This window comes from Pelobates fuscus, chromosome 4, assembly GCF_036172605.1.
Source record: "Pelobates fuscus isolate aPelFus1 chromosome 4, aPelFus1.pri, whole genome shotgun sequence".
In the NCBI taxonomy this organism is placed as follows: domain Eukaryota; kingdom Metazoa; phylum Chordata; class Amphibia; order Anura; family Pelobatidae; genus Pelobates; species Pelobates fuscus.
This window is the reverse complement of record NC_086320.1, coordinates 258,236,376-258,257,244: the sequence shown is the minus strand read 5'-3', so window position 1 is coordinate 258,257,244 and position 20,869 is coordinate 258,236,376. Positions and strand designations below refer to the sequence as shown.

General features: G+C 39.6%; 1 protein-coding gene across 1 annotated transcript in view; it reads left to right on the top strand.

Moving 5' to 3' along the window:
- PDE1C (phosphodiesterase 1C) overlaps nucleotides 1-20,869 on the top strand; it is an 888,281-nt gene that overhangs the window by 633,332 nt on the left and 234,080 nt on the right. Inside the window, exon 7 of the mRNA XM_063452062.1 lies at nucleotides 5,037-5,153. Within this exon, the coding sequence (XP_063308132.1) occupies nucleotides 5,037-5,153 (117 nt within the window). The remainder of the gene's footprint in view (nucleotides 1-5,036; nucleotides 5,154-20,869) is intronic.

Genomic DNA, 20,869 nt, shown 5'->3' with positions numbered 1-20,869 from the left:
TTAAGAGACCTGAAGATATGATATGTTCAACTATCTTCAGCATTTTTCATATATCTATTTTTACTATCTGAAATTTTTTAGTAGAATTGTGTGGTAACATTTGGCTTATCCAAGTCAATTTGTTGCCCCCCAAAAACGTCCGTGTCATCCTTGGGAAAAAGAATTTTTATGAACCAAAATAGTATGAAAACTGGCCAACTAGTGTACTGCAATATATACAAAATATGTACATATTTTGCTGTACACTGATGTGCACATTTCCCCGCTATTTGGTTTACAGATCTAATGCGGAGACCTAACCAATAGAGGGGGAAAAAGGAGGAGCAGTTAAAAAATCTATATTAATTTACATATCATATATTTACTATGTATATAAATATAGATTTTTTTTCACTTTCCCTGTATTGGTCACTTACTACTTGATTTGTGAATAAAACTAACATTTAGTGCTGTCTCCTAACCATCAATCATCTTTTATTTTTCTTTCACTTATCTTTTTTTTTTGGTGTCACGGATGGAACTTCAAATCATAAAATAAATTAAATGGCTTGTTTCATTTGTTTTGTGACTTGGTCATGTACCTATTCTGTGTCTTCAGGAATTCAGTAGAACATTCTGACAAATCGTAATTTGTAAATGTAAAAGTCTATTTTTTTTTTAACCATATAGTGCATTCACATGAAAGTATTATTAATAATCTTAACGCAGCTTTAAATGATTGTCGATCAAGTTAATTCAAAGTCAAGGCTGTCAAGTGCAGAGAAGCCTACTTGAATTTCTGACCATGATAGAGTTAAAAACACCCGTCAACAGAAACTTAACTGCCCAGCAAATTCATGGTAAAATTCAGAAGGTGTATGCAGTAAATGAAAAACGTTTACTTACGTGAAACCTATGGGCTAGGTTGATTCTGCTTATCAAATAGCAATTCCTGCATTAAAATCTATGAGTAAATTGTTTTTCAACAAGCAAACTACATTTAGGGATGGATTCTCTTAGTAGAGTAAGGGCTGAATTGTGATTTTCCTGTAGACTTCAGTGGATGAATTTCCTTAATCTGCCAAGAGAACCCAACCCATGGTCTATATTTTTCATTATCTCTTTAACTACTGTATTCTTGCCATTGATATAGAACTCTCACTATTTAGTCTAACCAAAAATAATGTAATTTAATGATTTTACACACGTGATTTGTTTATCTTGTTTATTTTTTAAACCAAAAATTGTTGAGAGATGACAAGGAAATTGTAGATATTAGGTAAAAATTGGTGAACTGGAAAAATTAATAACTATTATATTACACCTACTTGACATCAACTGTAATATGGAACTGTTCCAATGTTAGACTTAATGTTCAATGAACTGCCACATATGAAATGACTGATTCTTCATCTTGAGAAAGTTTTGAGAAGATAAATTGGATTCGAAAAGTTACAGAGAGAGGTTAACCCTATAAAAGACAGTAATCTAGGTAGAATAAATGACCAGTAAAAGTAATATTTATATAGTGTAGATTGGATTAGCCGTATTAGTCCAGTAGACAAGATGCCAAAATACCAGAGTATTGCAGTATGCAATGCTACCTTTTTTATTGGACTAATATAATATTTCAAAGACAAGCTTTTGCGAGATTCCCTCTCTTCCTCAGGTCTGAAGTAATACTGATCAATCCGATAGAGTTAAACACTTAAAATAACTGATGTTAGAGAAGGGGAGGGAGGGGGTGAGTGGGGTTCTTGTTTTGTTTTCATTTTCTTTGTATTGTAGGAACCTTTCCCGTGGTGTTTTTAGGGCAAATGTAGTTTAAAAACAAACATCTTAATGTCTTATATAGTTCTTTTCAATATTCTCATTTCACCTGTATTGGATCAATTTATATACATACATATATGCAGCTATTTACTTGCATGCCCTGCTCTGTTGTTTTCTTGTTTTGTTGTTGTTTTTTGTGTTGTTGTTTTTTTGTTTTTAACTAGCTCATTGACTCTTCTCTGTTTATTTACTTTTTCTGGCAATCCTCAGCCAACCTGCACCTTTCACTTTCCGGCACATCTTCTGCTATATATGACACCTCACTAACCCCCCTACCTCCCCTTCTCTAACATCAGTTGTTTTAAATGTGAAAAACTTTATCAGATTGATCAGTATTGCTTCAGACCTGAGGAAGAGAGGAAAACTCTTGAAAGCTTGTCTTTGAAATATTATGTTAGTCCAATAAAAAAGGTATCATTGCATACTGCAATACTCTGATATTTTGTTTGATATATATATATATATATATATATATATATATATATATATATATATATATATATATATATATGCTTAAAATTTATCTAAGGGCTTGTAAACTACAATGGAAGAATATAAAAAATCTGTGTCCATCTGTAATTCACATAACTGAAACATAAAGCTGAATAAAGGTCTATTCACAAGTTAAATGGTGCCCCAAATTATTGCTTATTAAATTGTATCATTGTAATAATTAATTCTAAGATCAAGGAATATATTAATTTCACAAGCAAGCAAACAAGAGGAACTTGAACTGTACTAAGCAGTTTATTTCCGCCAACTGAAAGACTGCCAACATATTGTTGGCTAAAAATGTACCGGCTTTTCTTTTATTCAGTCTGAAAGTGCATGCAGTGCTCTGGCTGTGAAGTTTATTTATGAGCCAATAGCCCTGTAGCCTAGACTCTCAAGGGCCAAATATGGAAACTCAGATCACAGTTTCAGAATACCTTGTTATGTGTACAATTCTGAGACCCCTTAGAGAATCTACATCTGAAGTTAGAAGTCCATCCTTTAGACATAGGCGATATTATAAAAGTATTCAACCAGATTTTAGCCCTAGGAACAAATGTTTTTACAATTTTTTACAATACAGCTCAGGGTATATTTCATACTCTGTTCATTATGGAATTTCAATCTGCTTCACTACAGAAAGACCCCATATTTCATATGATTAGATTGCAATTCCTTGCATGACTTCAATTACATTGACACGTTCTGCATTAACAAATATTAGAAAATGTTGTCTAGCCTACTCAATAAACTTCTTCCGGCAATAAGAGAGCACGGTCAGGAGCCATGCATGTACGCAGCCTACATAATTTCAGAAGGTTTTAGATGATGTATCACAAGAATTCTTCATAAACGTATCGTGACAATATATCTCTTTGAATTTTTCTTTAAAATATATAAACTTAAATTGGATTAGAAAAGTTACAGAGAGAAGTTAACCCTATGAAAGACAGTAATCTAGGTAGAATAAATGAGCAATAAAAGTAATATTTATATAGTGTAGATTGGATTAGCCGTATTAGTCCAGTAGACACGATGTCAAAATACCAGAGTATTGCAGTATGCAATGACACCTTTTTTAATGGACTAACATAATATTTCAAAGACAAGCTTTCAAGAGTTTTCCTTTCTTCCACAGATCTGAAGCAATACTGATCAATCTGATAGCGTTAAACACTTAAAACAACTGATGTTAGAGTAGGAGAGGGAGGGGGTGAGTGGGGTTCTTGTTTTGTTTTAATTTTCTTTGTATTGTAGGAACCTTTCCCGTGGTGTTTTTAGGGCAGATCTAATTTAACCCCTTAAGGACACATGTGTGACATGTCACAATTCCCTTTTATTCCAGAAGTTTGGTCCTTAAGGGGTTAAAAAAAAACAAAAAACGTTTTATAAACAAACATCTTAATGTCTTATATAGTTCTTTTTCAATAATCTCGTTTCACCTGTATTGGATCATTTTATATACATACATATATGCAGCTATATACTTGCATGCCCTGCTCTGTTGTTTTCTTGTTTGTTTTTTTTTAACTAGCTTATTGACTCTTCTCTGTTTATTTACTTTTTCTGGCAATCCTCAGCCAACCTGAACCTTTCCCTTTCAGGCACATCTTCTGCTAATTATGACACCCCTGAATCCCTATGTATTTTTTTTTTAATAAATGGAGGTAATTTAGTTATACCAATGGCCATTAGAGGGAATGCCCACCTGCCAATGTCAAGGCAGACCCCCCTAGGTGGGTCCTACACTGACCTTTTACCTTGCTTCACAAGTTAAATGGTGCCCCAAATTATTGCTTATTAAATTGTATCATTGTAATAATTAATTCTAAGATCAAGCAATATATTAATTTCACAAGCAAGCAAACAAGAGGAACTTGAACTGTACTAAGCAGTTTATTTCCGCCAACTGAAAGACTGCCAACATATTGTTGGCTAAAAATGTACCGGCTTTTCTTTTATTCAGTCTGAAAGTGCATGCAGTGCTCTGGCTGTGAAGTTTATTTATGAGCCAATAGCCCTGTAGCCTAGACTCTCAAGGGCCAAATATGGAAACTCAGATCACAGTTTCAGAATACCTTGTTATGTGTACAATTCTGAGATCCCTTAGAGAATCTACATCTGAAGTCCATCCTTTAGACATAGGTGATATTATAAAAGTATTCAACCAGATTTTAGCCCTAGGAACAAATGTTTTTTACAAATTTTTACAATACAGCTCAGGGTATATTTCATACTCTGTTCATTATGGAATTTCAATCTGCTTCACTACAGAAAGACCCCATATTTCATATGATTAGATTGCAATTCCTTGCATGACTTGAATTACATTAACACGATCTGCATTAAAAAATATTAGAAAATGTTGTCTAGCCTACTCAATAAACTTCTTCCAGCAATAAGAGAGCACAGTCAGGAGCCATGCATGTACGCAGCCTACATAATTTCAAAAGGTCTTAGATGATGTATCACAAGAATTCTTCATAAATGTATTGTGACAATATATCTCTTTGAATTTTTCTTTAAAATATATAAACTTCAATATTTAATATTAATGCACTAACAGCATGAATCCAGATATGTTCTAGTTCAAGAATGTACTTTAAATCATATAGCATTATATTACTTTCTATGCGTATAGAGAAAAAATTATGGTATATTATTTATATTAATATTGATACATATGTTTTAGAGCTGCCATAATAGCAAATGTATATGTTGCTCTCTTGCAGAATGTTGACAAGTGGTCCTTTGATGTATTTGCACTAAATGATGCCAGTGGCGAACATGCACTTAAATTCATCTTTTATGAATTGCTCACACGTTACGATTTAATCAACCGCTTCAAGGTGAGTGACTTCAAAGATTCCTTTTATTTCTGTATCCATGCTTAAAAAATATATGATCTGAGTTATATCTCCAGTGATATTCTCAATAAAAATCATTGGTTATGTCTATGATGTAATTTTGTATGGATCACTTTGCACAGTTGTTTTGACTTGTAGGTTTCTCTACAGTATCTCAACCATTATTAATAATCTTCTTAGCTACTGAACAGACTGCAGTGACTCAACAGTTTGAGTATGTGTATATACAACAGCAAGATAATGTCTGTGAGTCTTTTAGATTGATATGAATTTGACCTTGCATAATCATGGTATCCTCATAACATGTGATTTAGACTTGAATAAAAACACTGTCGTAAAAAGAGAGACACTTTGGTGGTATGCGATACTGATATGTAGTATTAACATCATAATGTCCTTTATAAATTGCTGTATATTTTTTGATTTTGGCATGGTTATATCTAATGCATGCGTTTTGTTGTTTTAAAAATTTCTATCTGCATACAATGCAGCCAAGTCTTAATAATATATAAAAATAATCTAATTTAACAAAAACAATCTAATGTATCTAACATTCAATGAATCCAGCATTCAATTACTTGGAAAAAAAAAATACATAAACATTTTAATTCAGTCTGTGGGCATCTCATCTGGTAACAATGATAACAGGGAAATCCCTTTATTAAAATTCCTCTTCATGTTGCATGCACAACTCACTCAACGTCATGCTGCATGAAGTTTTAGGCTACTGTCATTCAATGACAGATTGAACAATAGATACTGTCGTTCAAAAAAAGATTATTGTCAAAACTTTCAAAATCAACTTGGAACGTATGATACATGCTATGCATGACAAGTTATGGTGGAAACAAATATCTTAATTTCAACCAAATTGACAAGTTTTTCCACAATTCAAATAATAATAAAAAAAAAAAATAAAAAAAAAAAATAAGAAAAGCCACTACACTTTAGTTCTGAGGTCATAAAACATAAGTTGAATTTATTTAAAGTTAAACTCACACTTGGACATTGCCTTATAGAAATTACAGATGCAATTGAGGATTAATTGTGCTATTATTCCCAAACCAATGCTATAAAGCAGTTTTGGTTTTCGATACGCCCCAAGCCAAGCACTACAATAAAATGAACATTAACATGATATCAAGAGCCAATCATATGCTTAGTCCCACTGCCTAGGAGGCTATGCGGACCAATGGTTATATTCAACAAAGTCTTGTTTAGCTACAATTTTGTGCACTCTTTAATGGATTTATAGAAACCATGTATTACTTACAATTTTACTGCAGTAGCACAATGCATACATTCAGAATTACTGCATACTAGGAGTTTTATAGTTGTTGATCTATGGAATAAGCTTGTGCACATCACATGTTCTGAACATTTAGAAAACAGGTACACCAGAAAAAAATAATTTTTTTGAATAAGTATACTGTCGTAAAAAGAGGTACACTTCTGAGGTATGTGATACTGGTATATAGTGTTAATATCATAATGTTAACATCTTGCTGTATAGTTTTTGCTTTTGGCATGGCTTTATTTTATTTATGTTATTTGTTGAGTGACAAAATCCGATCTGCATACAATGTATCATGGTATCAGCATCTTTAAACAGGTAGCAATAAAATGTATTAGACAGCCTCAGTTATAGGCCTGGTGACCTGGCATGCTCTAGTATATTTTCAACTTTGAACAAAGGCTTGGAATTAAGTTAATCCAGATTTCTGAACATAAAGGTGAATACATAAATACAATATAGACATTGTCCTCATATAAATTCCTAATTATTCTCTATTGGTCTACCACCAGACTGAGGTGCTGATGTCAAAACTTAAATGTTATTACTATAAAGTCCTAAAAGGTGGTTAGAAATATATCATGAAAAGTGAAGTTTCACTATTTTCATTTAACATGCAATAAGATGTTTAGCACGGAATGAGACACTCCTGATTACAGTTGCTGTTAGAAGTAAAAATGGAGACTTTGCTGGTGAATAACTGTTTTAAAAAATGTTTTGGCCAATATATATTTTCCTAGTTTTTTTTTATATATATATATATATGTGTGTGTGTGTGTGTGTGTGTGTGTGTATATATATATATATATATATATATATATATATATATATATATATATATACTTTAGTAAGTTTTTAGTAAGTTTAACAATTTCTGCTTAATAGAGCAGAAATCGTTAAACTCCGTTATGAGTTCCTTGAGTGCTCTTTTCCAAGGTGTCTATATCTTTATGTATTATACACTATATTCCAACTGTTGATCAATAAAATATTTTGTAGTCAGAAGTATAGTATCTAATGGTAGCCAATAACGCTGAGAAAGGGATTGCATCAACAAAAAGTGTGGGTCACTGATGTGCTACCAAGAAACCTGGCTACACTAGTGGGCTGTTGGTTCATCTGTAATAAATATTGTATTTATACAAAAAGATAAGTCCTGCGCTCACTTCCATCACTCCTGGGCGCCAGCAACAACCACAGTACACATCAGCCCCAATATATAGTAAAAACCAAATAAATGTGTATTTGTATATTGTATTTATACCTCGCTTTACAATATATACTTATTGATAGGAAGCAGCAACAATTAAAGCCAACAAAATGTATTTTATATGGAAATGAAATAGAGAATCCCAATTTTGTCTAAAGTGTTAATTAAGAAAATAATGTTGGGGGCGGGGCCTGCAGCCAAAATGGCCGGACGCACATTCTGAGGGCTCCTGCACCAGCAGGCGTTAAAACAACCCTCATGGCTACCCAGCCTAAGCCACCTATACAGGACGCCCAAAAAAGGTACCAGGACCTCACGGGGAACAAAATGATGCCCGTCCTGCGTCGAAAAACAACACCAGCGTCTGAATCGGCCACACGGCCTATACCAGAATGGAGCCTGAGGCCTGGGGGAAGCGGCCGATCTCCCGGCACAGAACCTCCTCACAAGCGGCAACTAAACACGGCCCTACCACCCCCCCCTCTGGACCGGTGGGGGATATCCCGGTCCTCGCTGGGGGTGGCTACCCCCAAAAAAACGGCTGACCAAGCGACAAAGCCCAGAGCAAAGAGGGGAGAGCAAGGCCCAACAAAGATGGCGGCTCGGAAGCAGCCCACAACGAAGCGAGCACTCACCGAACCCCCCAAGCATACACTCGAGTTCTACACATGCCTCAGAGCCAGCATATGGCTACAACTACGCACCCGGAGACTGCTCTTCAAACAGGCGATGCAGGCAATAGCGGAATGGATCCGCCCGGCAATCCGCCGCCGCATTGGAGAAAATCTCCCTCGAGTCTCCAGAATAAGCCGCAAACCAGCACGGCGGGAGACAAAGCAAGGCAACCTGGACACCAAACACCGAAGCGGGATCCACCAGCTGAAAAAGGGCACGGGCCTGGTCCGGGCACCTACCACCTCAAGGGAGACCCTGCAGCGGCACCAAGACACAGCCAAGCGACCCCACACACTCCAGACAACCCATCGCACAACACTTACCCTCACACGAGCCAGGAGCTGGAGGAGAAACCAATATTGCCGCACCTCGGTGGATGCTCCCTGGGACGTCCCCATGCCTGCACTGCCTCTACCACAGATGGGAATCAGCTGACCAAGTATCCAAGCCAGCAATGGGGACGTTTAGTCACTTACAGGGGAAGCTGAGTAACTAGACATACCTGATAAGGGACCTTTAATCTCATGCTGAGGTCGTATATAATTGTCCCTTTTTATATATTTTTTTTTTATTTTCAGTTCATTTACAGCTATGCTCTGCTACCCCACTAATTCTGTGTGGGCAATCTGAAAAACCAAGTCCTGCACTCTCTAATCACATATAATGGTGCACTGTTGCCGTCATGTTATGGAAGAGATTAAGTCTTCTCTGCTGTTTTATTTCAGACTAGATAGCAAACAAATCTAGGCATGTGTAACTAGCCTGTCCTACTGTAGAATGTTAATTGTGCAGCCACATACTCGTTATGTTTTGATCCTCAATTATAGATCAGCCTGTTATATGCTCTGCCATTAATCTTGTTTCTCTCTTTTGTAAATGTAAATGTAAACGTATGTTTTACTACTACCGTTCGCACTGTGTTATCTGCGGAATCAGTCAGCATTACTATTAATATAAAAATTGTGCCTGTATTTCATTTGTCCCGCATGTTCAGCGAGAAAATGCCTGAGGACTGCTTTCGGGGCACCTCAGACCTGCCTGTAAACTTTATGCGCACTACAAAAATAAAGAATTAAAAAAAAAAAAAAGAAAATAATGTTAGCATATGTTATTTATAAATGAACACTTCCAACATCATAATTTGCTGTTCAAGGACAGTGCAGAAAAACAATTACTATATACAGAAGAGAAAATAGCACAGTCAGTAAAAAAGTGGACAAAACTTTTTTCAGATTCATAAATGAGAAAAAGAAAGTAAAACAAGGATTAGTTAGATGAAAAACTAAAGAAGGAAGGTATGTAGAAGAGGATAGAGGTCTAGCTGACTGCCTCAATTAATATTTTTGTTCAGTATTTACAGATGATGTTGAACATCTAAAAACACATTGATTTCAAGATCAGAGACAACATGGGTTTACTTCAGGGAGATCATGCTAAACTAATCTTATTGATTTTTTTTATTGGGTAACTAAAATAATAGACCAGGGTGGTGCAGTAGACATTGCTTACCTAGATTTCAGTAAGGCTTTTGACACTGTTGCCCATAGAAGGCTAAATTGCAATCTTTAATTTTGGATTCCAATGTTGTTGAATGGGTAAGGCAGTGGCTGAGTGACAGGCAACAGAGGGTTGTAGTCAATGGAGTATATTCAAAGCTTGGGCTTGTCACCAGTGGGGTACCTCAGGGATCTGTACTTGGACCCATTCTCTTTAATATTTTATTAGTGATATTGCAGAAGGACTTGATGGTAAGGTATGTATTTTTGCTGATGATACTAAAATATGTAACAGGGTTGATGTTCCAGGAGGGATAAGCCAAATGGCAAATGATTTAGGTAAACTAGAAAAATGGTCAGAGTTGTGGCAACTGACATTTAATGTGGAAAAGTGCAAGATAATGCATCTTGGATGTAAAAACCCAAGGGCAGAGTACAGAATATTTGATAGGGTCCTACCCTCAACATCTGAGGAAAGGGATTTAGGCGTGATTATTTCTGATGACTAAAAGGTAGGCAGACAATGTAATAGAGCAGCAGGAAATGCTAGCAGAATGCTTGGTTGAGGTATCAGCAGTAGAAAGAGAGAAGTGCTCATGCCATTGTACAGAACACTGGTGAGGCCTCACTTGGAGTATTGTACTCAGTACTGGAGACCGTATCTCCAGAAGGATATTAATACTTTAAAAAGAGTTCAGAAAAGGGCTACTAAACTGGTTCATGGATTACAGGATAAAACTTACAAGGAAAGGTTAAGGATCTTAACATGTATAGCTTGGAGGAAAGACGAGACAGGGGGGATATGATAGAAACATTTAAATACATAAAGGGAATCAACACAGTAAAGGATGATACTATATTTAAACGAAGAAAAACTACCACAACAAGAGGACATAATCTTAAATTAGAGGAGCAAAGGTTTACAAATAATATCAGGAAGTATTACTTTACAGAGAGGGTAATGGACACATGGCATAGTCTTCCAGCTGAAGTGGTAAAGGTTAACACAATGAGGGAGTTTAAGCATGCGTGGGATAGGCATAAGGCTATCCTAAACTTAAGATAAGGTTAGGGACTAATGAAAGTTTTAGAAATTGGGCAGACTGGATGGGCCAAACAGTTCTTATCTGCCGTCACATTTCTATGTGCCAAATCTTCATAACAAAGCTAGAAACTCCAAATAAATGGAGATGTGAGGCTGAGAGAAGTAGACATTTAGTAACTTCAAATTAGTACACCTAAAATATGGATACAATTTGACATGACTGTTTTCAATACAAAAATCCAAATGAAAGCCTCCTCTAACCAGTAATACTGCTCAAAAAGAACATAATTGTGTGAAAAAGCAAAGGTCATAAGAAATCATATATGTTAACCTACAGGTGTAAGCCAACATACAGTTGGAGATAAGGAAAGTATATACAACAGCAAGATAATGTCTGTGAGTCTTTTAGATTGATATGAATTTGACCTTGCATAATCATGTTATCCTCATAACATGTGATTTATTGCTATAATTGTGCATTACTCTAAGCTATGGCAATGCCACTTCTGATTCTGATATAGGCATATTAGATTATAAAGTTTGGTAACAAGGAGTGATCAAGCAATAGGCACTACATTAATTTTATAGGTGTTTGATGATCAAAGTCAAAGATAATATTCACTGCAGAGAAGATCTTGATAGCAGGTACATTATTTAAATTCAAAAGACAAGTACTTTGGGCTTGTCTTGTAAACTTGGAGATAATGAATTATGTTTTGAGGTGCAGTTTCTAGAGCATAGGAGATTTTGGGGATTGGATAGATGCAGTCAATAGAGAGACGATTGGCCTGTTTAGGAGGTAGAATCTTAGACAATAGCCTCTAAAGAAAATGACTCATCAATGCCATCTTCAGGTTTCACCTGTGTGCAAAGTCATCAATAGTATCTACCCTGAATGTGTCACAAACTTACCTGTACCTGGCCCCCGTACGCTCCTCTCCTTAGGCCACTCAAGCAGAATGCACCGCGTGACCGCACTACTGCAGTCCTCAGGGTGCTCGGTCCGAATGCTCCACATAGCCGTGCAGCCTTAAAAGTATATTCACCTTTGGTCCAGCGAATGCCTCCCTCTGCTGGTTCGCGGGCCGTACTGCAGCTACTGAAATAAATTATTAACATGATGTTACACCCTTAAATGGACCGCGTCATCTAGGCGAACCCATTTTGTTTGGGGTCGCAGAGATGACGTGGACCAATGGAAACTGTTCTGAAACTATTTAAGGCATGTTCTAGCCCTTACTCATTGCCGTATTGTGGTTTCTGTCCTTATACACGTTAGTGCTATTTATAAGTCTCTCTTGTTGTTTTCCTATTATTGACCTCGACTCGTATTTGACTTGTGAATTTTGGTATCCTGACCTCGGCTTTGTATTTTGACTTGTAATTTCTCATATCCTGACCTCGGGTTCATACTTGACTTGTGGTTTCTGGTATCCTGACTCAGCTTCGTATTTGACTCTTGATTCTCTGGTATTCTGATCCGGCTTTGTATATACTCTGTGTTATAGGGCAAAATAACAGAAAAATCACCACCTTTGTTATTTTAAGATGTTACCAGGTAACATTTTAGAATGCATTCACAGTAGAAACAAAACAAACACAAGAATTATATATAATAATATATAATATTATACCAGCTAGATAGGTTTGTAAATTGGGTTTCTTATAATGGTCTAATACTGTGCCTGAATCATACTTGTTCATGCATTACTATCAAACAATGATACACAGAAAATGTTGCTGAATGTATTTTTGCTGCTGGGTAGGTTGAGCTGTTTTTTATGATAATTTGTATTCAGTGTATATACGATAAATTCAGCAAGCAGTGACCCTGTACATAAGATGGACATCATGCAATGAAAGTAATGGAACAGAAGCTGAATGAGTCCTATGTTATATCAGCAAAGCAGCATGTGCCTGTTTATATATCTTGTACATTATGTACACTTGGATTCAGGGGCGGACTGACAGGTCGGGCATATCGGTCCTGGACCGAAGGCCCAAGGCATTCAGGGGCCCGGCAGCACAGCCATGCTCTGGCTGGGGAGATCTATTACAGTGATATGTTGCAAGGCCCCTTCAGCATATCACTCTGTAAACTACCCTCCTCCCCCCTCCCTCACCCATTTCCCCTCTCTCAGGGAGACCCGGCAGCGATCATCCTGTTCTTGCTGCCAGGTCTCCTCCTCCTGTGCGGTGCTGTGTGTGAGGAGGAAGAGGCGGGGCCAGGAGGTGACATCATTTCCTGCCCTCGCCTGAAGAGAAGAAGCTGCAGCAGCCTGGCAGACAGCTCAGGTAAGTTCCTTATAGAATTTTAGTTGTCATACTCACCTCAGCCCCCCTGTCTCCCTGTACCCACCACATCTTCCTCTGTACCCACCTCAGCCCCTCTGTACCCACCTCAGCCCCCTTTATCCATCTCAGCACCCCTGTACCCACCTCAGACCCCCTTTTAACCATCTAAGCACCCTTGTACCCACCTCAGCCCCCTTTTAACCATCTCAGCACCCCTGTACCCACAGCAGCACCCCTGTACCCACCTCAGCCCCCCTTTTAACCATCTCAGCACCCCTGTACCCACCTCAGCACCCCTGTACCCACCTCAGACCCCATTATCCACCTCAGACCCCCCACCCATCTCAGACCCCCTGTATCCACCTCAGACCCCCTGTACCCACCTCAGCCCCCCTTTATCTATCTCAGCCGCCCTTTTAACCACCTCAGACCCCCCTGTACCCACCTCAGGCCCCCCCTGTACCCACCTCAGACCCCCTGTACCAGCCTCAGCCCCCCTGTACCCACCTCAGCCCCCCCCACTTATCCCCCCTCAGCCCCTTGTTATCCCCCTCAGACCCTCTTTATCCCCCTCAGGCCCCCCCTGTACCCATCTCAGACCCCCCCTACCCACCTCAGCTCTCCTGTACCCACCTCAGCCCCCCTGTACCCACCTCAAACCCCTGTATCAGCCTTAGCCCCCCTGTACCCACCTCAGCCCCCCCACCTACCCACCCTCAGCCCCTCTTTATCTCCCTCAGTCCCTCTTTATCCATCTCACCCCCTCTTTATCCATCTCAGACCCCCTGTACCCACCACAGCCCCCTTCTTCCACCTCAGCCCCCTGTACCCACCTCAGCCCCCTTCATCCATCTCAGCCCTCCAGTACCTGCCTCAGACCCCCCTGTACCTGCCTCAGACCCCCCTGTACCTGCCTCAGACCCCCCTGTACCTGCCTCAGACCCCCCTGCTCCCGCCTTAGCCCCCCCTGCTCCCACCTCAGCACCCCTCTCTACCCACCTCAGCCCCCTCTTTACCCACCTCAACCTCTCTTTGTACCCACCTCCACACTCCTCCTCCACCCACCTAAGTTCCCCTGAACTCACCTCAGCCACCATTCCTCCCTACACTCACCCCAGGATCTACCTAAGCCCCTATGCACCCACCACAGCCCCTTGTCTACCCGCATCCACCACCCACCATAGTCCCTATCCCTTTCAGTACCCACCACAGCCCTTATGTCCATCCTGCTCTCACCACAGCTCCTATGTCCCCTCCTGCGCTTACCACAACTTCTGTCCAGCCCCACCTCAGTCCTCGTGCCTCCCCGCGCCCACCACAGCCCCCGTGCCTTCCTGCACCTACTTCAGCATCTACCCCCTACGCACACACTACAGCCACTATACTACCTATACACAGTAGAGCCCCTATTATCCAAACACGCACACACTACAGCCCCAGTAACCACCAGATGCCTACTACAGATTATATCCCACACACACTGCAACAAAACCAGCCCTGTCCACTCACATACTGCACTGCAAATAGCCCCATTAACACACGCAAACACCCACAAGGAGCCTTGCTGTATAGACCCAATCCCACATGCAGCCTCCCTACACATACACATCACAAACAGCATACCCATCATTGTAATACTGCACACAGCTTCCATACACACAATTATTACAATCACTTATATAGCGCCAACATATTCTGCAGCGCTGTACAATAGGTAAAACAAGAGTAACGATTAATTCACAACACTTTGACATACAGGCACACAACATTACTAGCAGCATCCCCACACATGCAACCCTAAAAGTAGACTCCGAACACATGTGACTACTTGCATGGTTGCACATGTGGGGACGCTGCTTGTGATGTCCTCACCAAAATCAGTGTGTGTTATTAAATTTACTTTATTTCTTTATTTTAATTGCTGGGGAGGCACGCCAGCAAGGGTTACTCCATCTAAATACAGTGTTTATTAAAACACTGTTTCTGGTTGGACTAACCACTTAAAAGTAAATCTAGCCATTTTGGAGGCTCCACAGGTGTGGGAGTCAGGGCTCTGTGGCTCTCACACAGCCATTCTGTGTGCTGGCCAGCCTAGACATAATATATGTGTGAAAGCAGCAGAAAGAGGGGGAGAAGAGTAGTGGGGGACCAAGAAACCTTGTACCATGACCAGGAGGGGGGGGGGCTTGATCACCCACTGCCCGAGGGCCCTGTGAGTGGTCAGTTCGCCCCTGCTTGGATTGTTAAAAGACAAGTAATAACTAAACAGGAAAAAGGAAGATATATACTAGTGGTTCCCAAATGTTTAACCCCTTAAGGACACATGGCATGTGTGACATGTCATGATTCCCTTTTATTCCAGAAGTTTGGTCCTTAAGGGGTTAAAGTTCAAAGCGCCCTTATTATTTCAATATTTTTCCATGGCGCCCCAAGTTAAAATAATTTCCTAGGTTGTATATTTGTACAGCGCAGCGGCATATATTGGGCCCCTGTTCATCAGAAATGCTTGCTGTTCAAGTGCAGATCCAGAACGTAATTTCGGGAGGAGCACTGGCAGATTATTTAAAGAAACAATCCAGGCACAATAACCACTACAGCACTTTGTAGTGGTTATGGTGCCAGTAGTGCCGTAGTGCCCTCCCAGAGTAAGTAGTCAAACTGTTTAAGAACAGTTTGACACCTTATCTGGTACCTCCCGGGATAGGGGCTGTAGTAAGGGATAGGGGCAGAAGTGTGTCTGAGGGGTGCAATATGTGTGTGTCTGAGGGTTGCAAGATGTGTGTGAGGGGTGCGATATGTGAGAGGTGCAATATGTATGTGTATGAGTGGTGGAGTGTGTGTATGAGGGGTGCAATATGTGTGTGTGTGGGGGTAATGGTGTGTATAGGGGGAGTTATTGTAGGTCTGTGGGGGTAGAAGGGCAGATAAATATATACTTTTATTTTAAGTAAGAAAAGTTTTTATATTTAATTAAAAAAATATATTATTTTAATATCCCTCCTCCCTGCTTACCTTTGCCTGGGAGTGTGGGGGGGGGGGGGGGGGGGGGTGTATGGGGGAACCTGTGCCAGGTCCCACATTATTACACTAGCGACTGGGCAGCAATAGCACTGCCGGCTTCCTTCTTGCTTTTTTTGTTCACACATGCGCAATGCTATTTTCTCCATGCTGTGGGGGTTAATTCCCCTGCTGCATGGAGGCTATTAAATGAAAGAAATGCATTTGGCATTTGCCCTTTCATTTCATTTATATTTGGTATGTAGGGTTTTTGTTTAAGTTTTTGTAAATGAATATGAAAATAACTGAATTTTCTCACAAAATCTTATTCGTACGAAAACCAATGTACATATCTAAATATAAGTGAAGTGGTTGAGATCAGTGGCGGACCTACCATAAACGCAGAGGTCACAGCTGCAACTGGGGCCGTCACTCCAGGGGGACCAGGCGCCCTGTGGACCCCTGCAAACAGGGTGTCTGTGTTCAGGGGCCCATTGGGTGGCCCATGCTCTTAGGGCCACCCAATGCAATGTATTTTTAGAGGCACTGTCAGCGATGCAGGGCTTTAAGAGTGCGACTGGGTCCCCTGTGATGAGGTCAGCATTGAAGGAAGTGACAGCCGGTCATTTCCTCCCAGCTTATATAGAGCACTGCATAGAGGAGAAGGAGAGGAGGGAGTCAGATTAAAAACTCTGTCTCCAATTAACCTCAGCCAGCCGCTGGACCCCAGGGAGGTCACCCTCCTGCACCTTAAAGGTAGGAAACAGGAGGGTGACTCAAACATTTTGCATGCGTGTGTGTTTGTGTATCTGTGTCTGCATGTATGTGTATATGTGTGTCTGTATGTATGTGTGTCTGTATGTGTTTCTTTTTTTCTGTGTACCTGTATGTCAGTGTATACCCCTGTGTATCTGTATGTGTGTCACTGTTTGTATCTGTAGGACTACCATTCTGTGCATCTTAATGTTTGTCATTAAGTGTCTGTGTATCTGCATGTGTGCATATATGTGTATCTGTCTGTATGGGTTTGTGTATCCGCATATGTGTCAGTGTGTGTCTGTGTATCTGTAAGTGTGTCAGTGTTTGTATCTGACTGTGTCATTCTGTGTGCCTGTTTATCTCTGTGTGTGTCTGTGGGATCATATATGTGTATGTGTATTTGAATGTGTGTTAGTTTGTGTGTCTGTGTATTTGCATATGTATCAGTGTGTGTTTCTGTGCGTCTGTATCTGTATGTGTGTCTGTGAATCAGGATGTGTGTCCGTGAATTTATCTGTATGTGTTATATGCTGTGTATCTGCATATATGTCAGTGTGTGTTTGTCTGTTTTCATGCATGTGTGTCAGTGTATGCACCTGTGTGTCTGTGTAACTGTCACTCGACCACCCTTCACCCTGCCACACTCTCAATACATTCCCCAACCCTGCCACTAACCCATGCCATACTCCCCTTCCAACGCTGAGCCATACTCACCCTATCCCACTCACCTTCTCTAGCACTGGCACACTCACCCCCCCTAATCCTGTCACACTCATTCTCTATCATTTTGTCACACTCACCCCATTTCACCCTGCCGCACTAACTGTGAGGCATGAATGAGACACATGGAGGGACTGGGGGTGGGGTTACGACACATGGAGGGGATAGGGGTGGGAATGTAATATATGGAGAGGATGGGGGGGGGAATAAAACATATGGCGGGGGGAGGGGTTGGGGGTCCAGGACAATTTTTACACCGGGGCCCTGTGGTTTCTAGTTACTCCTCTGGTTGAGATAGTATTGATAAATGGAGATACATAAAGCTTATATGTTAACATATTTAAAATCAAGGTCTGTTCCCCTAAGACAGAAAGATTGTGCATTTTGACTGATGTATTTTCTTATTTATTTTTTGTATCTATACATATTACTAGGTAATTCTTGCAAGAGGCAAGACTTACCCATAAGAGCTTCCAAGCTAAACAATCCCAGCTCTCTGACTTACATTCAATGCATAAAACTACCAAGCCCGTGAGGATGTCTTTTTACAAATCAGATCTTTTGATGGAAAACGTCAAAAGAAAAAAAAGAAGCATAAAAATCTTTTTAATGTTTTTTGATAGCTATTTTTTTTAGGATGGGTGGCTAGGGGCATAGAGATCCCTAGTTGTTCAATGGGAATGGTGGGTAGTTTATACCCATAATTATATAGATGTTCCATCAAGACTGGATGTTTTTAGGGTCTTGAGGAACCCTCTATAATTGATAAAAGGCCCAGGAGACTGTGGATGTGCAGTATCCAAATTGGGGACCATAAATGGGCATAGAAGATTAGACATTACTCTGTCTCAATGTGCACTATATGGATAAAAGTAATGGGACAACTTACCATTACACAAACAGGGACATCAATGACATTGCAATCTAAATATGCAGACATTAGTATGTAGTGGGTCCTCCTGTTTGCTATAACAGCTTTGACTCACCAGGTAATTATTTTTACAATATTTTGTAGTGTTTCTTTGGGAATTGTTGTCCATTCATCCAGCACAGCATTTGTGAGGTCAGACACTGGTGCTGGACACGCCTGGCTCACAATCTCTGTTCCAGTTTATCTCAAAGGTATTCAGCAGGGTTGAGGTCAGGGTTCTGTGTGGGCCAGTCAAGTTCTTCCACACCAAACTTAACTAACCATGTCTATAGGGACCTTTCTTTGTGCTCTGAGACACATTAATGCTAGAATGGAAAAGGAACTTTCCCAAATACAGTTACCCCTTCTCTACCAAAATTTACAGTTGACACAATGCGGTCAAACTGGTAATCGGAAAATGGACAAATCAGTGAACTGCAAAATACATACATATTATAAATATTATGCATATATTTTATATACTCTCAATGTAAATAGTATGCTTCAAGACATACTCAATATGCTCCCTTGCTGCTCTGGCGGTGATTTCACAAGGACACTGCCGCAAGAAAGCATGCATGCACAAAGGCAGGAGGTGGACCGCAACCCTTGAACTCTGAACCCGCCATGTCTTACAGGCAACAATAGATGCCTGGGAGATGGGCGGCTTCAACATACACACAAATTACTTACTTCCCTGGCAACCCCAGTTGAATGACAGCCCCAAACACCAATAGGGTGTTATGGAGGCTTGTCAAGTAGGTGTGCACTTGGTCTGGCACCCTATTTAGACTTAGAACAGCTGAACTTTCATTGTTTAGTTGCTGTGCTACTTACCTGCTGTTACCTGTGTCTCCTGTTCTCCTAAAAAAAAACATGTTTTACCTGACCTTGGCCTGGATATTTGACAATTGATTTGCCTGGCCTTGCTTCTGCCTTTCCTCTTTTGGATTTGTTGGCCTCAGACTTTTGTTTATTATTTTTCTCTGGCAGTACATGTACTGCATTTCAGTTTCATATGTCTAAACCTCACTGTATCTATATATTTAAAGAACACTGATGGGTGTATTTCCATTAATTTTTGTTAACAGATCAAGTGAGAAGTAAGTAATCAATAGCATCTATTTATTATATAACGTAGAAATATATAAATATTGATTTTTTTTTCTAACTGTCTACTGGTCATTTCTCACTTCTGTAAATAAAACCAACATTTGGTGGCTGTCCCCAGCCATCAATCAACTTTTTTCCCTTAATTATATATTTTTGGCGCCACTGGTGGAACTCTGAATCACAACTCAAAACAAACATGCAAATCCATTGCATGAGTCATTTGTGTGTTTGATCATATGGCGGTTCCGAGTTCCTGAAATCAGATGATCACTGGGTCTGCCAAAATTCAGGTAAATTGAAGAAAATCTCTAAGTCTTGTTTATAGCAACATTAACTTCTATTTATTTTATCATGTTTAACCCTTTAATGACGGCAAGCATGCTATGCCGTCCTTGGGGACTTGGCTCTAAACGGCGGCCGGTGACATAGCACGTCCACGCCGTCCTATGTACTTACCTGCTCACTGGCGATCCCCCGCCAGCGATCGCAATGGGGGGACTTGCCTGGCATCCCAGGCAGTCCCCCTGCTGCTGATCCGGCCCTCCTGGGCCATGTGATTGTGAGGTCCTTGCGAGGACCTCACGATCACATGGACGGAATAGCCGTCCATAGCAGTGACAGCGGGAGTGACAGGTAGTCCCCTGCTGCCTGGAATGACAGGTAGTCCCCTGCTGCCTGTAATAAAGTAAAATAAAGGTTAAAAACAGTGTAAAATAAAATAATATATACTTAGATCATATATATATATATACATATATATATATATATATTATATATATGATCTAAGTATATATACACACTTACACATACATACACATACACTGTCTAAGTGTATTTTAATATTAATATATATATATATATATATATATATATAAACATTTATATATATATATATATTAATATCAAAAATTATATATATATATATATATAATATAAAATAAATCTATAAATACCTTAAAATGAAAAATATATCTATATACATAGATATATATGTATATATCACTATATTCAAAACAGTAAAATGTATTACAACGAAAGTGCAGAAACAAAGTGGTAAACCGCGCCACAAGATAATAGAAGATAATTTAAACAAAATTGTACATACATACAAGTAGTCCCAGTATTGAGGTAGTAAATATAAACCTTAAAAGGATAAAAATAGAAACAATAGTGCAATATGCCAA